Source organism: Diplotaxodon limnothrissa, linkage group LG3, assembly GCF_057381915.1.
Source record: "Diplotaxodon limnothrissa isolate DT_005_m linkage group LG3, D_limnothrissa_male_GT1.1, whole genome shotgun sequence".
Classification (NCBI taxonomy): Eukaryota; Metazoa; Chordata; class Actinopteri; order Cichliformes; family Cichlidae; genus Diplotaxodon; species Diplotaxodon limnothrissa.
The window spans coordinates 57,105,732-57,128,488 of NC_140598.1; the positions used below are offsets into that span (position 1 = coordinate 57,105,732).

At 42.2% G+C, this 22,757-nt stretch overlaps 1 protein-coding gene across 1 annotated transcript in view; it reads left to right on the forward strand.

Annotated features, from left to right (window-relative positions):
* Nucleotides 1-22,757, forward strand: part of ptprda (protein tyrosine phosphatase receptor type Da) — a 418,772-nt gene that overhangs the window by 388,336 nt on the left and 7,679 nt on the right. Inside the window, exons 27-36 of the mRNA XM_085349629.1 lie at nt 190-283; nt 1,923-2,132; nt 3,412-3,572; nt 7,006-7,118; nt 9,911-9,952; nt 10,534-10,631; nt 13,320-13,443; nt 16,538-16,713; nt 18,378-18,497; nt 18,998-19,152. Coding sequence (XP_085205755.1) covers nt 190-283; nt 1,923-2,132; nt 3,412-3,572; nt 7,006-7,118; nt 9,911-9,952; nt 10,534-10,631; nt 13,320-13,443; nt 16,538-16,713; nt 18,378-18,497; nt 18,998-19,152 — 1,293 coding nt within the window. The remainder of the gene's footprint in view (nt 1-189; nt 284-1,922; nt 2,133-3,411; nt 3,573-7,005; nt 7,119-9,910; nt 9,953-10,533; nt 10,632-13,319; nt 13,444-16,537; nt 16,714-18,377; nt 18,498-18,997; nt 19,153-22,757) is intronic.

Sequence of the window (22,757 nt, forward strand, 5' to 3'; positions counted from 1 at the left end):
ATGATAAGAGATCATGTAACTTGCTAAAAGCATGATTTTAGTCTCTTTGCACTGTTTTCTGGTCAGCAGACTACGCTTTCTAATACGGACAGACACCGTTGCCGTGGCTCTTCTTGCTGTGTTGTTTATTCCACTGACTCCACCCAGTCCAGAACAATTTGTATTTATATAACACTTTATATTTTGCAGGGGTTATTATATTGTGGTGGTACCTCTGAAGAAGCAACGCACCGGCAAGTTTTTCAAACCCTGGGATAGTCCTGACGAGATGAATTTGGAGGAGGTATGCTGAAAAGGATGATTTGGTTTTAATTGTCATAATTGGTTATAATGGCTATAATTTTTTTTTCTTTTTATCTCCTTATTATACTCGGCTTCATAACGAGCCCTATAAACTTTGCGCACATGCAGCCCGCACACGTCTTTTCCTTCAAACTAGGAAAAAAAATAAGGGGCTGGGAGAACAGCAGATGAGTCCCGCTGATTGACGCAAATAGCTGCAGAGAGCACTGTTCATATGGAAATGAGAACATAAAGTAGCCATCAAGTGCACTGCAAACTCAAACCCCTATCCCCACCTCCTCCTCCTTATGTCTGTGGTAATTACCTGAAGAGCTGCATCAGGCCTTCATGTCTCTTCTCATTCCAGGCAAAGCTAGGCTACCTGCATATCCACAAAACACTTGACAACTTTTATATTTAGCCAGTCAGGATAATTCGAGGGGGGTGAGGGGTGGGGGGTCTGGGCTATGCATTGATGTATGTGTAAGCAAATGTTTCAATTCGAGGTGGAACAAGAAGAATAGCACTCGCAAATCGAATCTTGATAATTATACCTCAATTTTTAAATCTTGAGATGTCGCACGTGTCTGGAAGGCTGAAAGAAAAACACGCGGTGTCTCACCTGGTATCGGCTTTCCAGCTCGTGCCGATGTGTCTGTAGCCTTGACCGATTGGCCAAAAGTCACCCCTCTGTCAGAATTTATTTGTTTGTCAATATTGGCACTCACCTTTTCACAACTTTTCCCAAGGGCAGCTAGATTTAGCTGTGTTGACAGGAGAGATGATTGAAGACATTATCGGGCAGCACCAACAGCCCCGCAGCCAAAACAGAGCACACACAATGAGCGCACCCTCTCTAAAGTGAATGACAACCGCGCACGCACACGCGCACAGGCCGTGGATATGCATTCAGACGACGAAACAACTAGCCAGGCCCGATTAGCATAATTATCATCCGCGCTTTGTACCAGAAATTTAAAATCTGATGGCTCGTACGAAGGGCACAGTCCTTCAGCCTATTAGAGTCACAAGCGCTAAAACTAATCGCCCAAGGAGGCAACAGAGGAGTGAAAAACGGCAAACAAATAAAGCACAAATTAAACGTGAATTTGAACATGTTGCTAATTTAATCTCAATATATATAATCCAGCTCTACACATCTTTCATTCGAACTGAAGGCAAAGAATTAAAAACGCATAACAGAAGTCGTCAAACACAGAAAACTCTTCTCTTCTATTTGTCTACATATTTCATCAAAAAATCTTTCTGATGCTATCAGCAAGAGAAGAATAATTGAGCTGTGTAAGTTGTGAATTAATTTGGTGTCTTTTTTACTGTTTGAAGCTGTTGGATAATCCTCAGCTGTTTTATATGCTGGAAATCCACACAATCTTTTAATCTGACAATCTTTTGTAGTCCAAAAAAACACGAAATAAGTCATTGATCTTTTCTTGTAATGTTCCGGCCTTTTTTTTTTTTTTTGCAATCAGCGTTTTCAGCTCAGCGATCAGGGGAAAAAAAGAAGAAGAAGAAAAAAAATCTAGATAGAGATATTTGGTTTGTGTGGATTTGTTTTCATGTGTGTACTGGAACGTGTGCCTGTGTGTTATCAACTGTCTGCTTCTCACTCCTCACTGTAGCTGCTGAAGGAGATAAACCGAACGAGCAGGGGCCTTCGTTTCCAGAGGCAGGCAGAACCCAAAGCCTATATCGCCGCTTACTTCAAAGACCTGCCCAAACAGTTCACCCTGGGAGATGGAAAGATCTATGGGGACTTTGAGAACAAGCAACTTCAGAATGGCCAGGAATACATCTTCTTTGTGCTTGCTGTTCTGGAGATGTCCGAGAATGTAAGTCTACCCCGCGATACTCGAGTATAAGTTTTCTTCCCATTAGGAAGCCCCCTTGCTAGTGATTTCACATTCTTTGTTCTTAAAATAAAAAAATAAAAAGCAGCTGTCCGTGTTGGTAAGCAGAGAAGGTTAACCGTGCCGCGTCCTGGCTGAGGGTCGGAGCTGGCTTCTGGTCAGATGTGTTACTCTGAGTCCTTTTGAGGCGTTGGACTTTAAAACTTAAAGCTGCAGCCAGAAGAAGCTGACCCTTGCTGCTTTAGGGAGAGAAGCCCCTTAAGACCTTAGCTGATCGCGAGAACACCTCGATAACAGAGCTCCTCTTTAATTGCATCCAGTGTGCGGTCCGCCTTATCTTCGCTGCTGCAGCTAGTGTGTGTGTGCATTTGTCTGTCTGTACTGAAGACCAGAAAGCTGCATGATTAGGCAGCTGCAGGCAAGATGATGGAGTTGATGAGCTGCAGGGTCTATAGTGCTGCCTCACACTCTCTCCACTAACCCTGAGTTCAGGTAGAGCAAAAACGATAATGACGGACGGAGGGAAATCTCTAATTTGCCCACTGAAGCATATATTTTCTTCCCACTGGACCTTTTTTTTTAATCTTCACTTGGACTGTGGAATAGTTCAATCAAGGCTCCAGTATAGGAGAGATACTAAAGATAATTCTGATTGGTCAAAGTCCGGCTTAGAATGAACTACACAGAAAAACTTTGAATTGGCTTTTAATATGTATTGTTGGTCATGTCTGTCTTCGCCAAGATATGCTCAGCAGTGGCCGTATATTAACTGAAGGTTTGCAGTGCTGCTTTAAATACCTCAGGCACCCAAAAATAGGTCTAGATGTACTAGCCCGCTCTCATTCCCAGGGCGTCAAATACTGACGCTTTGTCAAAGCTGCTGGCATCTAAAAGACACGCATGAGGTGTCATTTAGCATCAGAGAAAAGCGAGAAGGTCCTTACCCACATATGGAGCGTGTTAGAGACCACTCTGTGGATAAATGTTATTTTTAACACCCCCTAACACTTTTTTTTAACCAACGAGAGTTAGAGTAAAAAGAAGCGGAAACAAAACAAACTGTTAAATCTGGATATAAGAGGGTATCAGACTGCGTGTAGCACATTTGACACCCTGGAAAGCGTTTAGATTGGGTTTGTTGTACCCGCCAACACTTTTGATGTCGAAATGATGCACAGAAAACTGGACAAACCTTTCATTTTTTTTAAAAATGGCGCGTATTTCAGAACATTTACCTTTAATTTGTTTTTCCCTGGCTCAGATTATGTATGCTACCAGCCCCTACTCGGACTCGGTCGTTTCAGCCGACATCGATCCCCAGCCAATCATCGATGAGGAGGAGGGCCTCATCTGGGTGGTGGGGCCTGTGCTAGCTGTTGTCTTCATCATATGCATCGTTATTGCCATCCTCCTTTACAAGAGGTGAGGATTTAAAAAGCTAATTAACACACAGGGAGCACAAGCATGAGAATCCAATTCAGAATATACAGCTAGCTTAGCGTGAAAAGACAGACTAACACGCAAACACGTCAGACTCTGATACCAACGCACGCTAATGGGGTTGGCCTAACTTCTGGCGCCATATCTCTGTATCTAGTTAGCTGTCAAACAGCTAATGTTAGGGATGTGTTTCTTAGCAAATGTCTGTGATTAGCTAAGGCAGTTAGCCGTAGCTTTAAACTCCACATTCCACTGGAAATACCAGCTGCATACAAAGCCAATAAAGAGCCATGTATTTTTCCCCCTTCAGTGTAGGTGGGAAGTCACTGAACTCTATTTCTGTGCTAGTGCACATTGACTGCAAAGGAGACGGTATAAAACAATGCACTAATGTACACACGCTTTACTACATAGACCGCATACGTGCACTTTAAATTCATGTCATCTATAGTCACCGAGCATTCAAGTGTTACCAATAAGTATTTAAATGTATTTTAAAAACCCCACACATGAATTTGCAGTTAGCACATTTGAGTGCAGATGCTAAACGTAAGAATGTAGCTAAAACCATAAGGTTAATTGATCTTCAGACAAGCCGTGACTGTCAAAGCCAGTTGCGCGCACACGCACACACGCACACACACACACACACACACTTTTAATCTCTTGTAAGTGAATTCAAGAATGCAGCTACCCAAGCTGTCAAGGCATGAAGTGCAGTCGCCCACGATCCTTCAAACAGACACGTGCGTTGACTGAAAGTTAATCAGACACGTCCCTCCGCCCCCTGCACGCACAAACACACACTCTTAAACCCATGTAACACTGTAAAAAAAAAAAAAAAACACTTGCTGTAGTGCATTTTCACACTGAATCAAAACAGCCTCTTTTTATTTTTTTGCATAAAACCCCCTAGTGGTAGTCAGACCTCGTGCTGTCACTGCTCATCAGTCAAGCGTAGGAGGGGAGAGCTTTGACTATCTGCTGCATGTCACCGCATGTGTGTGTGCAGCCTTTGAAAGGCCCTGGGGCCTGGGATAGCTTCCCAGCCTCTTCCTTTATCCCACTACCTATTCCACGGGAGGGGGGACTCAGCTCTTGATCCAGGCTTTGACCTTATGCTGCCCTCCTGTTTTGCCGGGACAGGCACATATTGAAGGTGCACACTTACACATCTACACACTTTGCTATCTTGTCCCTTCTCACCTTTTACATAAGGCAGATTTTCTGCAGTGTTCATTCAATCAAATGTCCAGGCCTAAGCAGAATTTAACAGTAGTCCTCAAGGTTTAATTTTGGAAGGGTAAGATTAGTAACTGAAGAGTCAGCACAAGCCCAAATCACATAACAGTACCAATACCGAAGACCAAAAAAAAATCCATCAATACTATCAGTGTAATGTAAAGAGGTTTAGAGGTACAGCTTTATTCTGGCTCTTGCATTTTATTGTCCTTGGCATTCGTTCATATAAAATTTGAGATAATACAAAGGTGACTTGAAAGTGAGCATGGACTGCATATGCGGCTGGCTTTGGTCTTTCCATTCGTGGCAGGCAGATTTACACATCGATTACCCAGCCAGTGTCACTGCCACATTAGGGAACATTTAGTGCATAACCAGCATATATTTCTCTTGTCAAGATCAATTTTTATGTGACAAAAGTCGCCTCCTGTGCAAAACAAATGGAAACAAGCATGTTCTGCTGAGCTATAGGAAAGGGCGCGGGTATGACGAGCAGAGAGAAACAGAAGTCAGGGCCAACTAGGGTTGCGGTGCGATCGCAAGCAAGGTATCCTCATCAGTGCTTTAAATCAGTATTATCATTATTGTTAGAGTCATATCACATTAATCTGCCTCACTGTAGTTTCATGTGGGCATTTAACACATAGAACAGAAGGGCAGTGCTCATTTGTGTTTGTTTGATTTTTAAATTGGTGCTTAACGTTACTGCGTTTGCAGAGATGCTCATTTATTGCTCTCTCTGACTTGCAGCAGTACTACTACTCTGTTTTCGTGTGCTTGGGCCACAGTGTACCGTATACATTACAGAGAGTGGATATCTCAGTCTTAACGAGTGCACATCCACCCCCGCTGATGTTATCGTTATTAGCGATCTCGCAGGGGGGGACGACAGGATGGTCGGACTGCCGAATCAATAGAGCGCGATCGTTTTGTTTTAAATAAAACAAATTTGAACGCTCTTATGTGCTTGACTTGCACACATTCATCCGAGATCCTGATCCCACTTGAACGTGCCGACGTCGTGACTTTAATAAATGCAACAGTGGTAGGCAGGAGAAGGCAGACACAGCAATTAAGAGTCAAGAGATGACTTTTATGCTCGAACAAGAAGCAATCAGCTGAAACTGCTTGAAATAGCAGAGATACAATGTACAAATCTTGGATGCACCTGGGAAACTGTAGCATTTGAAACAAAGAGCCCCAAGGCTGCATAATTGAGCATAATCTCTGAAGTGAAGCATCACTAATCTCGCACGCGAAGCAAAAACTGAGATATGATTGGTATCGTTTGTCTCTCATGCAAGCCAGCCATTTACTTATTCTAAGGAAAAGTTTATGGCATTCTCCAGTATACAAAGTCAACGGTCTTACCACCTAATGTTTTGTTGATATTTCTTTTCTTGCTCACCAATGGAGCAGCAAGCCGGACAGGTAAGAGTGAGAAAGAAATAGATAAAGACCTAATTCCTTTCAAAACCCTTTTTTTTCCCCCTCGTCCTTGCTGTGCATATGATACCTAAACCTATAGAAACTGCTGTCTCTCATTTGGAGTTGAAATGACCTGGGAAGCATGTTGCTTACATCTGCTGTGTATGATAGGAGGAGATCAAAGCACAAGCAGCTTGACCTTTCCAACTGCTAATTAACTTTGTATTCGTGGTGCAACATGGCCCCCTAACTTGCTTCTTTTTTAAAGAATGAACTACATTTACATCTGTGAAAGTGGCACTTGATTCGAGAATCTAACAAAACTAAAAAGGGAGTGGAGCAAGTTTTCTCTGAAACAAAAAACACTATCAATATATAATGTAATGCACTCTTAAACCAACCCCAGCTACAGCTTCCAAATTACTAAAAAGTTGTATCCAAACCTTCGCCTGACATTAGTAGTGAAAAGTGAACAAAAGGTTTTGCTAAAGGTAGTATTTACTGTCTAAGGGCGTATTGTACTTGATGGCTTTATACTATAACGTGATGTTATTTTGCCTACCTCTTATAGCCCTATGTACTACAAGAATGTAGCCCTGTCACTTCCTTAATTACATATGTGCCTTCATTATTCATGAGACCGCGAGGCAAGCTTTGAGGTTACACAATAACAATTAAGAGTTTTGAGTACAAATTAGTCAAATAATCTCCCGGAATTAATTAAAATTGACAATTTGCTCCACAGAAAACGAGCCGAGTCTGAAGCTAGAAAAGGTAGTCTCCCCAACAGCAAGGAAATGCCACTTCATCATCCCACTGATCCAGTTGAGCTGCGACGTCTCAACTTCCAAACACCCGGTAAGTATCCCGAACGATGCCACATGTTGTCGTCTTGGTGTGGTGTGAATTTAAGACTGAGGATGTCAGTGCTACTGAGTGCTTGCTTTAATTAATTCAGCTAGCCTAATATGACCTCACTGTAAGAAAACACATCATCTTTGCAGTGAGATTGGCACAGACTGTGTGAGCAGTTTGCAGGTAGATAATGGACAGGTGCTTGAGAAGACACAGAGGGTCAGCACTGACACGGGCCTCCCTGGAGACATTTCTCAGGGAGGAAATGGAGAGGCAGAAATGTGAGCTTGACAGTTTCATGACATCTGTCATCTTCCTCTGCACCTGGGTTATCCAGGTCATCCAGACCTGTCACTCTGTAGCAGTGTAGTCCTGTTAGGACAAGGAACATCGCGGAAGTTGAGCAAAATACAGAACGTCCGTGTGTTTCATTCGGTATGCAGGCCATAGGGATACGAAAGCGGTGACAAGCTGTAAACAGCGATGTTTACTCGCGCCGACCTTTAGTGCTGAGGTGAGCGGTCGCGCCGTGGCTCAGTCGTGCGGCCGTTTCTCGCCTCGGGAAAAGACGGGAGTCACAGTCCATTTATCGCCTGGAAAGGTGGCATGCATCTTTGCCTCCATGCTGACCAAGAGTGGCACACTTGACTGCCGTTTGAGTTCCTCTGGCACTCGCTGCTTTGGGACAGGTGTTCAGAGGCTGCCAATAATGCCATATTTTTCAGGTCGGCTAGTATGAAAGGAGGATGAATTATCCCCGCAGGCTCATTTTTGCTAAAGATTATGCATATTTATGAATGCTCTTCAATGATTTTAGGGGCCATTACAGAGTGTTTCATCCCAGCAGAGGGGTATTTTTCCTTTTGGCTCAGAGTGATCTCAACTATCCTTCCACTATTTCGCTCGCCTCTCAAGCCATCACTTTTCCCCCCAAACAGCCTTTTTGAGAGCTGATATCTTGGCTCAAAAAGGGCCAAACATTTCTTTTTCCTACCACCTGACCACTTTCTCTCAAGTCCTGAAGCAGCTTCTACATTAGACCACCTCTCTCCCCTACTCTCTCTCAGCTCTTTACCCCGTCAATGGACATTTTCATCTTAAGGACGCTTGATGTTTGAGCGACAGTGTGTTGGAAAAGGTACCTTCATTGTCCCCCAGTGGTGGAAATGGATTTTGAGTAGTGGGTTGCAATAGAAACGGCCTTTGCCGTCTTTCAGAGAGACGCGAGAGTGGGTGGGAAAACGCTGCAGCTTCCATTAGCTAATGCCCACTTGTGCCAGAAACCAAAATGAGATATCACCTCTGCAGAGACAGACTAACACCCAGCTGGTGTGTCATAATGGCACATAAATTCTTAAGGAGTCTTGTTGAATTTTCTTTCATCTTTTTCCCTTTATCTAAGCTCTTAAATATACTGACACCTACACATAAACTATTGCATTGCTATTATACTGACAAGCCTCCAAGTAGCATGTTCAATACGTTCTCACCCCAGAGCATCAAACACTAGAGCAAAAGAGACAGGACTTTTAAGACACTTGGTGAGGCAAAAATCTGCCGATATTCTTTTTCTTTCAGACACATAAAATATAAGCAGATCCCCTGACGTTTCGTCTGTGTATTGATGAGTTCTTGCTAAGATAGTGTGACACTGCAGCTTAAAAATAATCTTGTTGTACTGTCACAAAAAGCTACTCCTTTAAGCTCTTCTAAACTGCTCAGATTAGCGGGTTGTTTGTAGCGTTTCAGTTCATATCAGTAAGGTAAAGGCCCCACACTAATAGAGAGAAAACCCCAACAATCAGATGGCAGACTATGAGCTAGCACTTGGCAACAGTGGGAAGGAAAAAGTCCCTTTTCAGTAGTGTAGCCAACAGAGAGGTTGCTCTGTGGTGGACAGGCTATCCACATAGTTAATAGGGTGCTTCTCCAATCTCTTCTATAGTTTTTTAACTTTCATTCATCAGCTGTTATAAATGGCGATATCGGTGTATCTGCAAACAGGTAATATCAGGCGATATATATCAGCAGGGCAAAAGTATCAGCTTTAATAAAGTTAGTTATCTGCTGTTATTTTGCATTGATCTCTTGATGCACTGGTTGCAGCAACACTGGATCTTAAGCAATGACGATGCTCACATTTGCAGAGTATGGTACCGACATAAGTTAGCCTGCCAGGAGATAGCGGTTTGTATCTCATTTTGGACTCTGTGTTGCTTGATTTCATTTTGCTTTTTACTTGCTTTATGCTTCTTAGTTTTCGATACCATAAAGAGAAAGAGATTATAGTTTGGATAAATGTGTGAAACCCCACAACAAACCCTGCAAGTCGAAAAATGTGCCGCTTCCAAAGGCTTGTTTTAAAAAGGACATTATTGGACAAGCTGGGAATGAATGCTTGGTCTAGCTATCGTCATAAGCCAGTGTCGTCTCACTAACAACAAAGGCCACCTGTGAGACACAAAAGCAGAGTTTGAGGGAGGATCGAGAATCAGCTGATACATTACAATGCCGGCGGTCAAGTGTAAAAACAGTGGCAAATAAAGCGGTCGCAGTGATTTGCGATTCTGTTCCTCGTATGCTTTCTTATTTCCATGAAATAAGCATGGTGGCATAGCAAAGCTTCTGGCATGGTGATTTGTATGTTACTAATGAATGTCCCATTTAGAAAACACATAATCATGCAGCTCCCTCTTGTCACATTTCAATTTCTACCTTCTCTTTGTAAAGACAATAGTCATCACATTGCTCTGACGTCTGCAATATATTTAATTCCACCGCCGTTTCCTCCACAGGTTCAGGTGCGCCCAGTCACCCCAGTAACCTCCATTTGTCAAGTTAGTTGGTCTCGATTACACATTTGACACGACTTGTTTTTGGAATACTTTTTTTTCAGCTTTAACTCCTTTCTTTTCTTTTTTTTTCTGCCAAGCCTTGTATCTCCATCCCCATCTAATCCATCTTATGTTAACGCTATATCATCACAGGAGGCGGAGTTTGAAATGACAGCCTTGAAACCATGTCATCACTCAAAGCAGACGTCAACATCTGGCCTAACATTGAATGTCTTTTCGTTTTGTTTCGTTCTGTTTGTTTTGGGATGTTCGTTCGTGTCTGTGCTTTAATGTCATGCTAACTGTCCACTGCAGCGTGAATAACGTTCTTCTCTCTCAGTAGGGAGAGGTCCCAGTGGGGGCAAAGTGTGCTCGGTGACTCCTCATTGGCTTCTGTGCCCATATTCTCTTTACCAGCATGGTCACTGCTTTGAGTGAACAAACTAGCCTAACAACGATCCGCTCTTCCATTTTCCCTGTTGTAACCACATGCCGCTTATCTAATGATTCACCATTTGCTTGTGCTTGGGTGATGCCCTCTCAAAAGACTTGGGGACTGACCTTGGGTCCAATGTGATTGGCAGGTATGGCCAGCCACCCTCCAATCCCTGTCATGGAATTAGCGGATCATCTGGAGCGCCTGAAAGCCAACGATAACCTCAAGTTTTCACAGGAGTACGAGGTGAGTGTCGGAAAATTCCTAATGTTGATTGAGCTCTGTGAGTGTGAGTCAGCTGCTTAAACGGCAACTTTTTGGGGGAGTGTTGGCCAAATCACATAAATTTACTTAATTAATATTAAATTAATGATATTTAGCTGCATGTGTTTGGTGGCTGGCTTGCCGGTAGGGGTGTTGGCAACTACTTTCATCACCAAACTAAGGCTTTAGGCTGTTTGACATGTCAACACAGGTATAATTAATAACACTAATAATGGCACATTCCATTTCTAGTTCCAGGACCCTGCTATTGTGCCTGCTGGCTCAGTGACATTGCTTCCCGAGGCAGCTGAATGGGTTATTAATTTCATTAGTAACACCTGTGCTTTTTTCCGCTTTGACAAGTGTATGCTATAAAGTAAGCCTACATGACTAAAATGTCACGGCGGCAGCCACAACATATATCATTTTATGATTTAAAGGTGAACTCTCGTCATTAAAAATTATGCTGTTGGTGCTTCCAGTATCTAAGTGGGTGGGAAAATAGATAGATAGATAAATGATATCCTGTGTTTGGTGGCTCATTTTGTCACCCAATATTAATTTATAATGAACAGGGCTGAAGGGGTGTCTCTAGTCTTCAGCTGACTCATCAGATTTCATCATCCTCAGTCAGACAAACTCCAACTCCACTGTTTTGGACTGCAGCTAGCAGCGCTGGCTCTGCTCTGCTCTGCTGTGAGCTGCAGAGCTACTCTCACCAGAACATGGAGTCATGGAAAACTGGCTCATGTGCGACTCCACCAAGATCACCGAGGTTACAGAGCAGCATGGGCTACCATCGCTGGCTGCAGTTTATACGTTGTAGTTGGAGTCAGACTGTGGAGCATAGCAGGCCACAATTAAGTACATAACAATGAACGTATTTGCAGAGAGATGCCTAAACAAAGTTAATGATAAGAACATGTTAATAGAAGCCATAGCTGTGTGTCTCCTTGTATGTGTGCATGTATCAATGCTATGGAAAACACTCCCATCTAAACATTAACTACTGTCACCTATGCATACTGACCATGACAATCATCAGGATAAAAGTGCATTAATGAACAAGTGTCATGCAATCAGGCCTTCGGGTTCCCTTACCTGCTGACTGTATTCAGGCAGTTGTAATTGTTACCTGCGTATTGCCATGTAGATGAAATTACACTGGCAGAACACTCATGGTACCTCAAAATACATGCAAGCAAGAGGTGCTTTCTGTACGAGATATGAACGGTCACCTTTTCCCTGCCAATTTCTCTCTGCAGGTCCTTCAACAACTCCAAAATCTATGAGGTCACTGCATGGGTGCCTGCCAAGCTGCCCAATCATTATTGCAGCTTAAGTACATTGAATTCCAATTTCATAGTGCTTACTCGAGAGCAGTGGAAAGCAATTTTGCGAGCACAATGAAATAAAGATTCCTATTATGAGCAATGTTGCAGCCCACTGTTTCAACATATTTTGATAAAATATCAGGCTAAGCCTGCGGTTTGTCTCCCACATATTTATGCTTAGGTGATTTCTGCAGACAAAGAACTCGGTCTTAAAATAAATTCCCATTGGGCTTAAATGTAAAACACCAAGTTAATCATACACACCTCTGTAATATTTGTTTAACCCTAAACTGCTTATATGTTTATACTTGTTAAAGATAAAGAAACTATGAGCAATAAATTGCACCAAAATGCCAGATTTTGATCTTATTGATCAAAAAAGTACGATCATTCTCATATTTTGCTATTTTGCACTTGGTCTATCGTCGCCTTCATTGGAGATTAACTCAAAAAAACCCAAAAATCATTAATAGCACAGGAACAATATTTTCCTGTTAATGCGAAATGAAACTCTATCTATCATGTCTTTATGTTTTCCCTTTGTCATATTACATTTTATAGTTCATTTCTCTGCAACAGGGGACCGTTATCAAGCCCTGCTTAACAAATCTGAAGGAGGGCCTGGATATCAAAACTGAACTAGTCTCGAGTGTAGCGCTCTACTATGAGCCATAAAATCCTGCTAATCAAATAAGAAAAGCTGATGTGAACACAAGCAATTTCCTCTGTGACCAATTCAGAATGCATTATTTTGTTAATCTAATCTTTTATATCTAGAGGTTATTTCATGCCAAAAACAACACAGTTCAAATAGTTTTCCCACATTTCTGTTTTAACATTTGCACAGCAAAAGAGTGAACTTTGTGTCCAGTGTGTGTAGACACCCCACTTTCTAAAAAGGCTATTGGATAGTAGTACCCAAATCAAGTATGGGAGATTAAATGTGTGGGTAAGACTGATCTATGGACTCAACAACTTCACATCTTTGTGTATGCAGAGCGGGTGTTGTACTGTACGCACTGGAATAAAGTCCGTGTTCCACACACATGATGTTAAAACAGTACCCTTCAACCTTTCAGCATCCCCGGTCTAACAACAGCACCAGACGTGACCTCGAGCCCCAGGCACACTCTTAAAGCGGTTTATTTACACCCGCATAATGTAATAGATATGATTTTCATTTTCACTTGTTGTGAGGTGAAATGCATTTTTCAGTGGGCATTCTGACAACACGCGCTAGGAATCGCCAAAGAGTGAAATTCAATCTTGTTTTACGTGCCAAACGGAGCCAAATAGTTTCACTGCAGTCACAAAACAAATATCTTCTCTCTTACAGTCCATCGACCCTGGCCAGCAGTTCACATGGGAGCACTCCAACCTAGAGGTCAACAAACCAAAGAACAGATATGCCAACGTGATAGCCTACGACCACTCCAGGGTCTTGCTCTCAGCTATTGACGGTATGTCGCCCACCTACATCCTCGCTCCTAACTGCTGTATCGATTCTGCAGATAGCCGGTGCAGCCTCATCTTTGGGACCTCGGGAGTGCAACCAGACTGTACTTTTAAATTATATTCCTTCACGAGCATGGCAGCCTGCTTATTTGTTTTGATACCCCAGGTGCTTGCAAAGAAAAGGGGAAAAAATGGCCTCGGGAGAAAGAAAGAAAGAAAGAAAGAAGAAAGAAAGAAAGAAAGAGAAAAAAAAAGGCACTTCTGTCTTAAAATGCTGAAGCAAGCATTCAAATGAAACTAAACAATGACCCACAGTTAGGGATACAAGTGTGTTTCACCGGCATTTGTTTCTTTGCTGCTTTATTACACTTCAGGGTTACATTTTGCATTAAGCCGAGGCCTGTTTTTAAGCAGAATTTGCACGCTGAATCCAGCATACACACACAAGCGTGACTTTTTTTGTGCCTTTTTTAACCTAGTCGAACTCGACAAACTCACAACAACCCACAAGCTTGCTGGTGCTGATTTAGTGAAGAGTTATACAGAAAGGACTCATTCATGGTTTTGTACTTTCAGAGTCGAACTTGAGCCCATTACAGGCTCGATTTGAACCCCACCAGTACGCTGCTCACTACATTAAAGACGCGTTGCTCACGAGTTTCTAATGAATGAAAGCACATTTTGAAATGGACAGTTAAGTGCCGACTCCTTCACCACTTTATTGGATTAAACACAACTTCACATACAGCTATTAATTAAGCATTTCCACTGAACTGCTCTCGGGGGGGCGAAGGCAAATAAACAAATTAGTAAATGGATAATGTGACAACAACAGATAGAAACAGCCTTATAGAGCCCCCCACACCCACACTTCTTTTCGCAAGTCTCTCAGAAACAGCACACAGCTTGAGCACTGATGGAGCTCCATTAGCCAGACGTATAAACACATCTGTACAACCACATTGGAGACTTTGTGCTGCGGAAAGTGAGTAGTTCTCAGCCAGGGGGACATCAGGGACTTCCTCTATTCTTGCTAAAGCTTAAACAAAGCCTTTCGGCAAGCAATGTGTCTATTGTTTACTTTGATTGAGTTCTTTGAATGAAAGGGATTTGGGATTTCACATCAGAGTCTGAAGACGGAATTCACCGAATCTTTGGCAAACAGGCGGCCCTTTAATTGCGGTGACGTTGCTGAATTTGCTCCACTTTCGCTGACTCTTGACCGTTCGCCTGACCGTACATAGCATACACTCGCAAGATTAAACTGGAACCTAAAACTTTTTCTTCCTTTCACTTTAGCGTTTTAGAAAAGTTTTAGATCAAACCCGAAAGTCGCGTTTACTCCATAGTAGTGTCATTGCGTGCTCGTGAAACCATATTTTTAAAATATATAGATGAACTACAGGAATTACCTTTAATTTAAGTCTTTTAGTGAGTTTGATCATATTTGTCAGTGCAGCCACTGCGAGGAGGCACCGGTGACAAGACATCTGCGTGACTTCGTGTCAGGTATTTGTACATGTAACTGAATAAAAATGTAAAATTGGAAAGTTAATTAAAAAAAAAAATATAACAGACTAACTAAAAGATCTGCGCTCCATTTCCCATCAGCTCTGTTATTTCGCAACAGCAAAGTTATGAATGAGCTCGCTAGTTTTTCCATTGATCTATTTCAAGCGCGGAAGCTGTCGCAAGTAATAAAAATACTCTGCTCTTGATTTCGTCGCCGCCTGACCGACAAAGAGGTCGTTTATTAAGAAAATAAAGTGGAACTCTCACGAGAAAACTTCTCCGGACGCACACGTTCTATAATAAGCGAGCTCGGGAATCGAAATTTAACGGAAACGTTATACGCGTTAACCTGTTTGAACTTGACTATACCACGACTGGTAGTGACTATTCCTCATTAATACAGTAATTACAGTGTTGTACTTTAAAAGCTCTCTGAGATTACTTTGCCTTTCCCCGACGACTGAGTGCCGGAACAACACCGTGGCAATGTTTATTTCTTACTATTTACAGAGAAAATGGTCAAATTTAGACAAATCCTGACTGACAGAAAGCACAAAGGCAAAATCCATTTGCAAATGTGCATTAAACAACTTGCTTCATTCTCATTAAACCACAGTGATGTCTCCTTTTTTGCTTTTTCTCCCCCCCCCCCCTTTTTCAAATTGAATACACACTGGGCTTAATTGTACTTATCCCTTGTCCATCACAGAAATGCACAACCGCCTGGCTGCGTGGACAGCTTCAACAGCAAAATGAGCGGGCGGTGGACAGTTTTGGGGAAAGAATAAATAAAAATAATGTGTGTGGGTTTTTGAATGTGTTCATATTCCATTTTCTTTCCCTTTTTTTCTGTTGAATAAGTTACCTGGGAGTAAAAGGGAGTCTGAGAGAGATGGGGGGGAGAGAGGAAGCGGTTGGAGTGAGGGGATTCTCTGAGACGTGGCGCCCATGCAGATGAGACTTATCTTGGTCGACCATGTGTGCACGAAGCCCCTAAACTGCCAGTCCTAAAGCATTGACTAGCTGTCAGCTCTGTCTCTTTCCCCTGGATTGGAAAAGGCTGCTGTGCCTTTCATTTAATATAAGCAAAGGAAAGGAGGAGTGAGGAGCGGTGGGGGGAAATTGTTTTGCGAGTTTTTTGTTGGTTTGTTTTTCTCCGTGTGAGGTGATAGACTTCTAGGGACCGAGCTTTATCTGTAACTCAGTTGCACATATGGGGGTGAGGGGTGGGTGAGGGGGTGGAGCTGTTGATTTAAATGTGTTGTTGATAGCAAATACAAATCCTTTTGGGCTGTAACACTGGTTCCAAAACTGACTGCTGTGCTTTTCTTTTTTTAATACAAAACAACAGTGGCTTTACTGGCATAAATTTGGGACCCACGGACGATAACGTGGCATTGTGTGAACACACGGTGGGGGAGAATTACCTCCAATAAACTGTAGGGATAATAAAGGCCTGGACCAATTTACCTAGCCACAAATGCCACTGTTGTGTGACATTTAAGGTCTGCCTCACATCGAGCTTGACAAACAAAACAAAAGTTGAAATTTTAATCCATTTTCACCCACTGTAAACTTTTTGTACAGGTATCCCTGGCAGCGACTACATTAATTCCAACTACATCGATGGCTACAGGAAGCAGAACGCCTACATCGCCACCCAGGGTTCTTTACCCGAGACGTTTGGGGACTTCTGGAGGATGCTCTGGGAGCAGAGGAGTGCCACCATCGTCATGATGACCAAACTAGAAGAGCGGTCCAGGGTAAAGCTTTAAGAATCATTTTTAAAGCCCGTGCTAGAGTTCGCCGATATTCTTTCATCAGCATCTATAAACTTTTTTTGTGACACCGTTTAACATTTTTCCCACCAGAGAATTGTTTTGCTAGTGACTCATGAATCATCAATCATTTAAGGCTTCCCAGAATATTTTAGCTCCACATATATAAAAAGAAGCAGCTCACTGTTAGATTGTAACCACTGATGCACTGGAATCCCTGATTGCAGGAATATTTCATCACTGGCAGGGATAATGTTAATTGGGACACTGTCCTGTCTCCTCTGGGACAGTTTTTATGTATTTATTCACTACAAGAAGCAGCCAAGCAGCATTCTGTTACCCACTGATATCCTCGATCCACACACACTCTTGTCTTACAGTCCTGACTGATTAGCATCCAGACTTACTTCATCGGCCTCATACTGCTTAAGGCGCCGGATTACAATCCGTGGTAAAAAAAAAAAAAAGACAGACTGTAAAGCCACATCTCCCCGCAGTACACACTAGTTCTTTAAGGTTGACACAGTCAAAAGCTATTATCCCCCCTCCCCCTACCCCAAACGTCTTGCCATATTCGACTGAGCATATGAAAGCTTCCTTGGACTCCATCAGCTACTGACCTTCACACTTCTATGCCTCTTTTTAAGAGCCCGGTCTAGTGTTAACAGGAGTGTGGACTCAATCGAGAGAGCGGGTTTCACTGAGCATTCACACAATCTGCAAAGCAAATAAGAGCCCAGGTGTCTGCATTGGCCTATAGAAGCAGTGCTATGTAAGCACATTACTATGCTGTTTGCTGGGAGACCACCCCCACCCTCAAATCTGCCTATATTGTTTGACATTTGTTGCAAATATTGTTCTTTTGTTGCTGCTAAAAGTGCGCGTCTTTCATATTAATCAGTCAAATCATTCACTCATGCTGCCTTTGTATGTTTTGCATATCTAAAGCTCGACTATTTGCAAGTAAACAATATTATGAATCATTACATTACTCCCGGTGTCACAGACACTTAATTGCGCTTTGTGTTAATGTTATAACAGATGCTTGGGAAATTGAATTAGCGGCTGGTTAAAAACCTGATTATTCCAGAGTGCTGTTCAATTGTAATATTAATCAGTGGCAGAGAATCCTACAGCAGGATATGTTGGTGAAGCATGTGTCCGAAAACCACATCAGTGCTAGGGGGCAATCTGAAGAAAAACAGTTGCACTGGAACCCAGCTTTTCCTTTCCCCAAAGCCAATAGTTCTTCTCTTTGTCAGCTAAGCAGTATTGCAATACAATGTTTTATTGGCCGTTTACTGTGAAACAAGAGTACACTCAAATAGCAATAAAGCTGAGACGATAATATGAGTGGACACCGTGCTTACCTTTGTAATTATGGAGTACGTCAGGACAATTAATAGCCCTGTTGGTTCACTACAAATATCTCAAGCTATTTCATTGATTAGAAAATCAAACCTAGTCAGCAAGAATAAAGGGAATTTGGGCATTTATTTGGCCTTTATTTGACTTGGTGCACTTGTACTGAGTGTGTAACTGAGATCCAGAGAATTGCTGTAAAGAGCCTTCATGCTTTGTGAACAAACACCAAATACATAAAGGTTTTATTGACTCCTCGCCTAATGCGATATTTCTCTCCACTACAGGTAAAGTGTGACCAGTACTGGCCTACAAGAGGGACAGAGACATACGGTCTAATCCAAGTGACCCTGCTGGACACGGTAGAGCTGGCCACATACTGTGTCAGGACGTTTGCACTCTTTAAAGTGAGTATTTCTGTTGTATGCTGTGTAGTAGCACTTTAAACCTCACAGTAGAGGGAAGATCTATGCAAATATAGCATCGATGTTGGTGTCAGATCGATACTAGTGTAACAGGATCGATACTTTGTTTCTGTCCTCTAAATTCCTTATTTTATTTATAGCCTATAACACAATTAAACAACAGACGCTGACCCAAAGTGCTTTAGAGACCGGCACATTTACATTCCAGGGCTAAAAAACACAGTTTTAAAATACATGAAAAGCTGAAAGGTGTCATCTCATATGTCATGACACACTGCTCTACATAAGCTGCCTTTGTAACTTAAAAGTATGAGTATTGCTATTAACATTGATGTCTGCAATACTGGCCCTATTTTTACTTGGTATCAGATCGATACCAGGATTTGCAGTATTGCGCAGCTCTACCTCGCAGCATCTGCAGGTCAAATCATTTGATGTAAGCTGTGTTCGGTCACTGAGCTTTTCTCCGTGTTAACATTCAGAATGGCTCCAGTGAGAAGAGGGAGGTGAGGCAGTTCCAGTTCACGGCCTGGCCAGACCACGGGGTACCCGAGCACCCCACTCCATTCCTGGCCTTCCTGAGACGGGTGAAAGCCTGCAATCCTCCAGATGCAGGGCCCATGGTGGTACACTGCAGGTAAAAAACAACACGGCTTCGCAAAAACATCCTGAAGCATGAAATTGATTTTCTTCTCTCCATTTGCTGTAATGAATATATGAATACATATGGCAAAAACACAACATATTCTTGGTTATTTAGAGGTGTACGTTTGAGTTCTTTTTGGACTAACACTTGAAAGAGAAATTAGACATGAACTATCAGTGAAAGGACGACTGTTTGATAGGATGTAAACTGTTGTTCCTCCCATCTGAAAAACCAAAAATAAAGAAAATAATCCAGCCCACCAGCTTTCACAGAAAGCACTTTAAATCAGAAGGTGTTTTCAACATCGCAGAACAAAGTGTACTGGTGTCATTGCCCTCAGCAAACTTAAACATCTCCTCCCACGCGGTGACACAAAGCTACACGCAGACCTGTCGTCTTCCTCACTACACCGCTAACATGTCGCGCATCTGCAGCCCACAAGTCCTTGGCTCATCCCCTGGGTTATTGCATCTGAAACAAATAACTTTCATGCCAACTTCACTTCTCTCGGCGACATAAGAGGCCAGACTCCCAGCAGAGAGCACAAAGCTATAACACAGACTTCTGGCTTCCCTTAACTCAGGAAGTCATCAGAGGCGCTGCACAGAAGAAGAAAAAGAAAAGTGACAGAAGGAGGAGGGGGGGAGTCGAAATTAAGAAGCAGCGATAGCGAGTGTAACAGATACAAACTTTTGTCAGAAAGCGACAAAAAGGGTAGGGGGATTACTGAAGAATTAGAATTACCACATGCTGAAGTTAATTAGTGCTAGTTGGCGAATCGCTTCCAATTGAAAACCCTGACTTTTTTCTTTTTTTTTTACAGTGAAGCAGAATGCAGGAATTAATGTCACTGTGCAGATGGGAGTTTTTAATTCCTCTGGCACCCTATCAGATACAGTCATGCCCCAGCTTCAAATCCTATAAAGCTAACTTTCTGTTTTACAGTTTTAAATAGAGCTATCTTTTATATTTACTTACTTCCAATACATTTTTTCACTCACTAAAAAAGAAAAAAAGCAGTTTAGCAGATATACTTAAAAAATATATATATTTTCTCCTTTAGTTTGTGCAGGTTTTTGTTTTCCTGAAGCTGTTTACGCACATGAAAAGAGGCCAAAAAAAAAAAAAAAAATCCACATCTGACAGCGTGGTGCAGTCTACGGAGCAGTCGACTGATTAGTTGGTGCACCCAAAAAAAAAAATCAGCTTGCATGTGCTCAGGCGCCTTATGTAAAGACCATAAAGGCATAAAAAACAAGCAATCAAGGTCTTTTGATTTTTTTTATTTATTTTTGTGTAAGGGAATGAATAGGAGCTTAAATGAGAGGGTTTAGAACTTTTAAAAATCAACTGCACAGGATTTCCTCCCTCACGAGTCGCTAATTAGAAGCACGTTTCTCTCTCCTCCTGTCGCTCACATTCTCGGATTCTAGATGAATCCATACAGACGCTGCGAAATGCATTCATGCTCGTAAGCTATACCTCTGTTGTATAAAGCAGTTAGGCTAAGAAATGTCCACTACAGGGAGCACTTTTTTTTTGTCGCGCTTGCTTATGAAACATCATTAATATGGGTTTAGTGGGTGGCTAATGCGTCCCCCGCAGGAGTATTTAAGAGTATCAATCAAAATACATTCATCTGTTTTCCACTGCCAAGTGAACACTTGTCAAAAGGTAAGACTAGAGGAATTTTCTTCCGGGGACATTATAGCGTGCCTCTTGCTTTCCTAGGTCCTGCTGTTTTCAGTAACCCACAGGTCAGGGGCTGTTTTGCTCTTGTAGCTAAAGGGCTAGTCAGGCATTGTGAGGTTTCAGAAGAGGTCAAAAGGACATGATTAAATGTCACAGTGATCTCTGGCCTCTCCCAGTGACTCAGAAGGAAAACTGTAAGAACAACTCACAGTTACAAGTAACAGCCAAACCATTTCAATCCTCTTTTTTTTTTACCATGTGTCAGAGTACTGCGGCCCACCCAAAAACCAGAGAACCCCATGGGGTCCATCCAATCTTAAAACTTCACTCTAATCAAAATACAAGAGAAAGTGATGCATTTCCAAGAAAGCTTTATTCAAAAACCGGAAACAACACAGGCTGTTGGCTATAAATCGCTAATGCTACCCGCTCATATGCAAAATTTTAAGGCCAGTGTGTGATATAAATATCCTCCTGGGGACCAGCCTATTCATTTATGTCCTTTGTAATGGACATTTGTTTATGGTCTGTATCTTTTGACTTATTTGAGCTACCACACAAAGTCTTGATGTCCTAAATAGAGAACATCCTGGGCTTTCCATTGATATTTCATGTGTTTGGGTGGCCTCTTTTAGCTCCATAGAAGGGAGAAAATCACAAAAAAAGTTCAATGGACAGATTAATTTTTATAAATTTCATAGTAATTTATATAAATAAGCAACTGTATATATATTCAAACTAATTTTAAAGTAATTTCAGAAGTTTAAAAGGTGGACATAGCTACCATGAAGTCTCCCACTGCTTTCCAGTTTTGAAGCCTTGAGTTGTTCCACCGCCATCTTTGTTGCAAAACCCCCCAGATGTGATAAGTGATGTTGGGTCTGTCTGTGAAACAACACACTTATTGCTTAATGGCTTGTGATTGACAAGTCGTTAGCCAATGAGGGTGCTTTTACATACCACAGCCAATTCCCCTATTTTGAAACATGGTATGACCAAGATTTGCCAAACAGACTTTATTTTTGATTCAGTATGACCCAAATGGAATGAATGAGGCCATCAAATCAGAAGGATACTGTTTGCAGAGGTCGCTTAGTGGCTACATCCATGTTTTACAACATCTGTGGGGTCAATAATAAATGGCTGATTTTTAGGGCAAGCCTCAAGTGGCCATATAACAAACTGCAATTGCTGTATCGAGCACAAGTCTGAGGCTTGCCTTGAAAAGCTTCTAGTTTTCATAGTAAAAAACCAGGCAACCAACTTTGTCAGCGTTGCTTACTAGAGGTGACCACAGTCTGTGCAGTTGTGACGAGGTGTTACAGCTGCAGGGCGTGGCGAAAACAAAACAGTCCACACCTAACTGCACCCAGTGGCATTCACGTGGTCAGAGACTTATAACGCTCAGTGTGGCAGTGCTTTTCCTCCACACCACATCTGGTCGGAGTCATACTCTAATACCAGTACTGGTTTTTAAAGCTAGTAATTCTTTGATGATAGAGAAGCCAGTGTTAAAGACTGAAGACATAATGAAATGTCAGTGGTGCTGTTAGGTTAAGCTACGTTGCTTCTTTGTCCTCTCTTTTCCTTCAAGCTATAGCTGAGTCTCCCAGTGATTCCAGTACAGTTATACAAATGGTTTGGATTATAGCCAAGCCAATGGACAGTCAACACTAGCCAGTGGGTTGGGTTTAAAAGACCAACCTTCCATACTCCCCAAGTAAGCAACGCGTTTTCTTTTTCTTTTTGATTTACTTTCCACATTTCCAAGTATTCGCGCACGCACGCGACTGAAATGATTATCGACCCCATTAACAGCAGTGCAGCGGTCCTGGTGAGCTGCGCTTTATGTGTGCATGTTTTATAGGCAGAGTAGCAGAACGGTGACAGGTTAGCTGACAGCC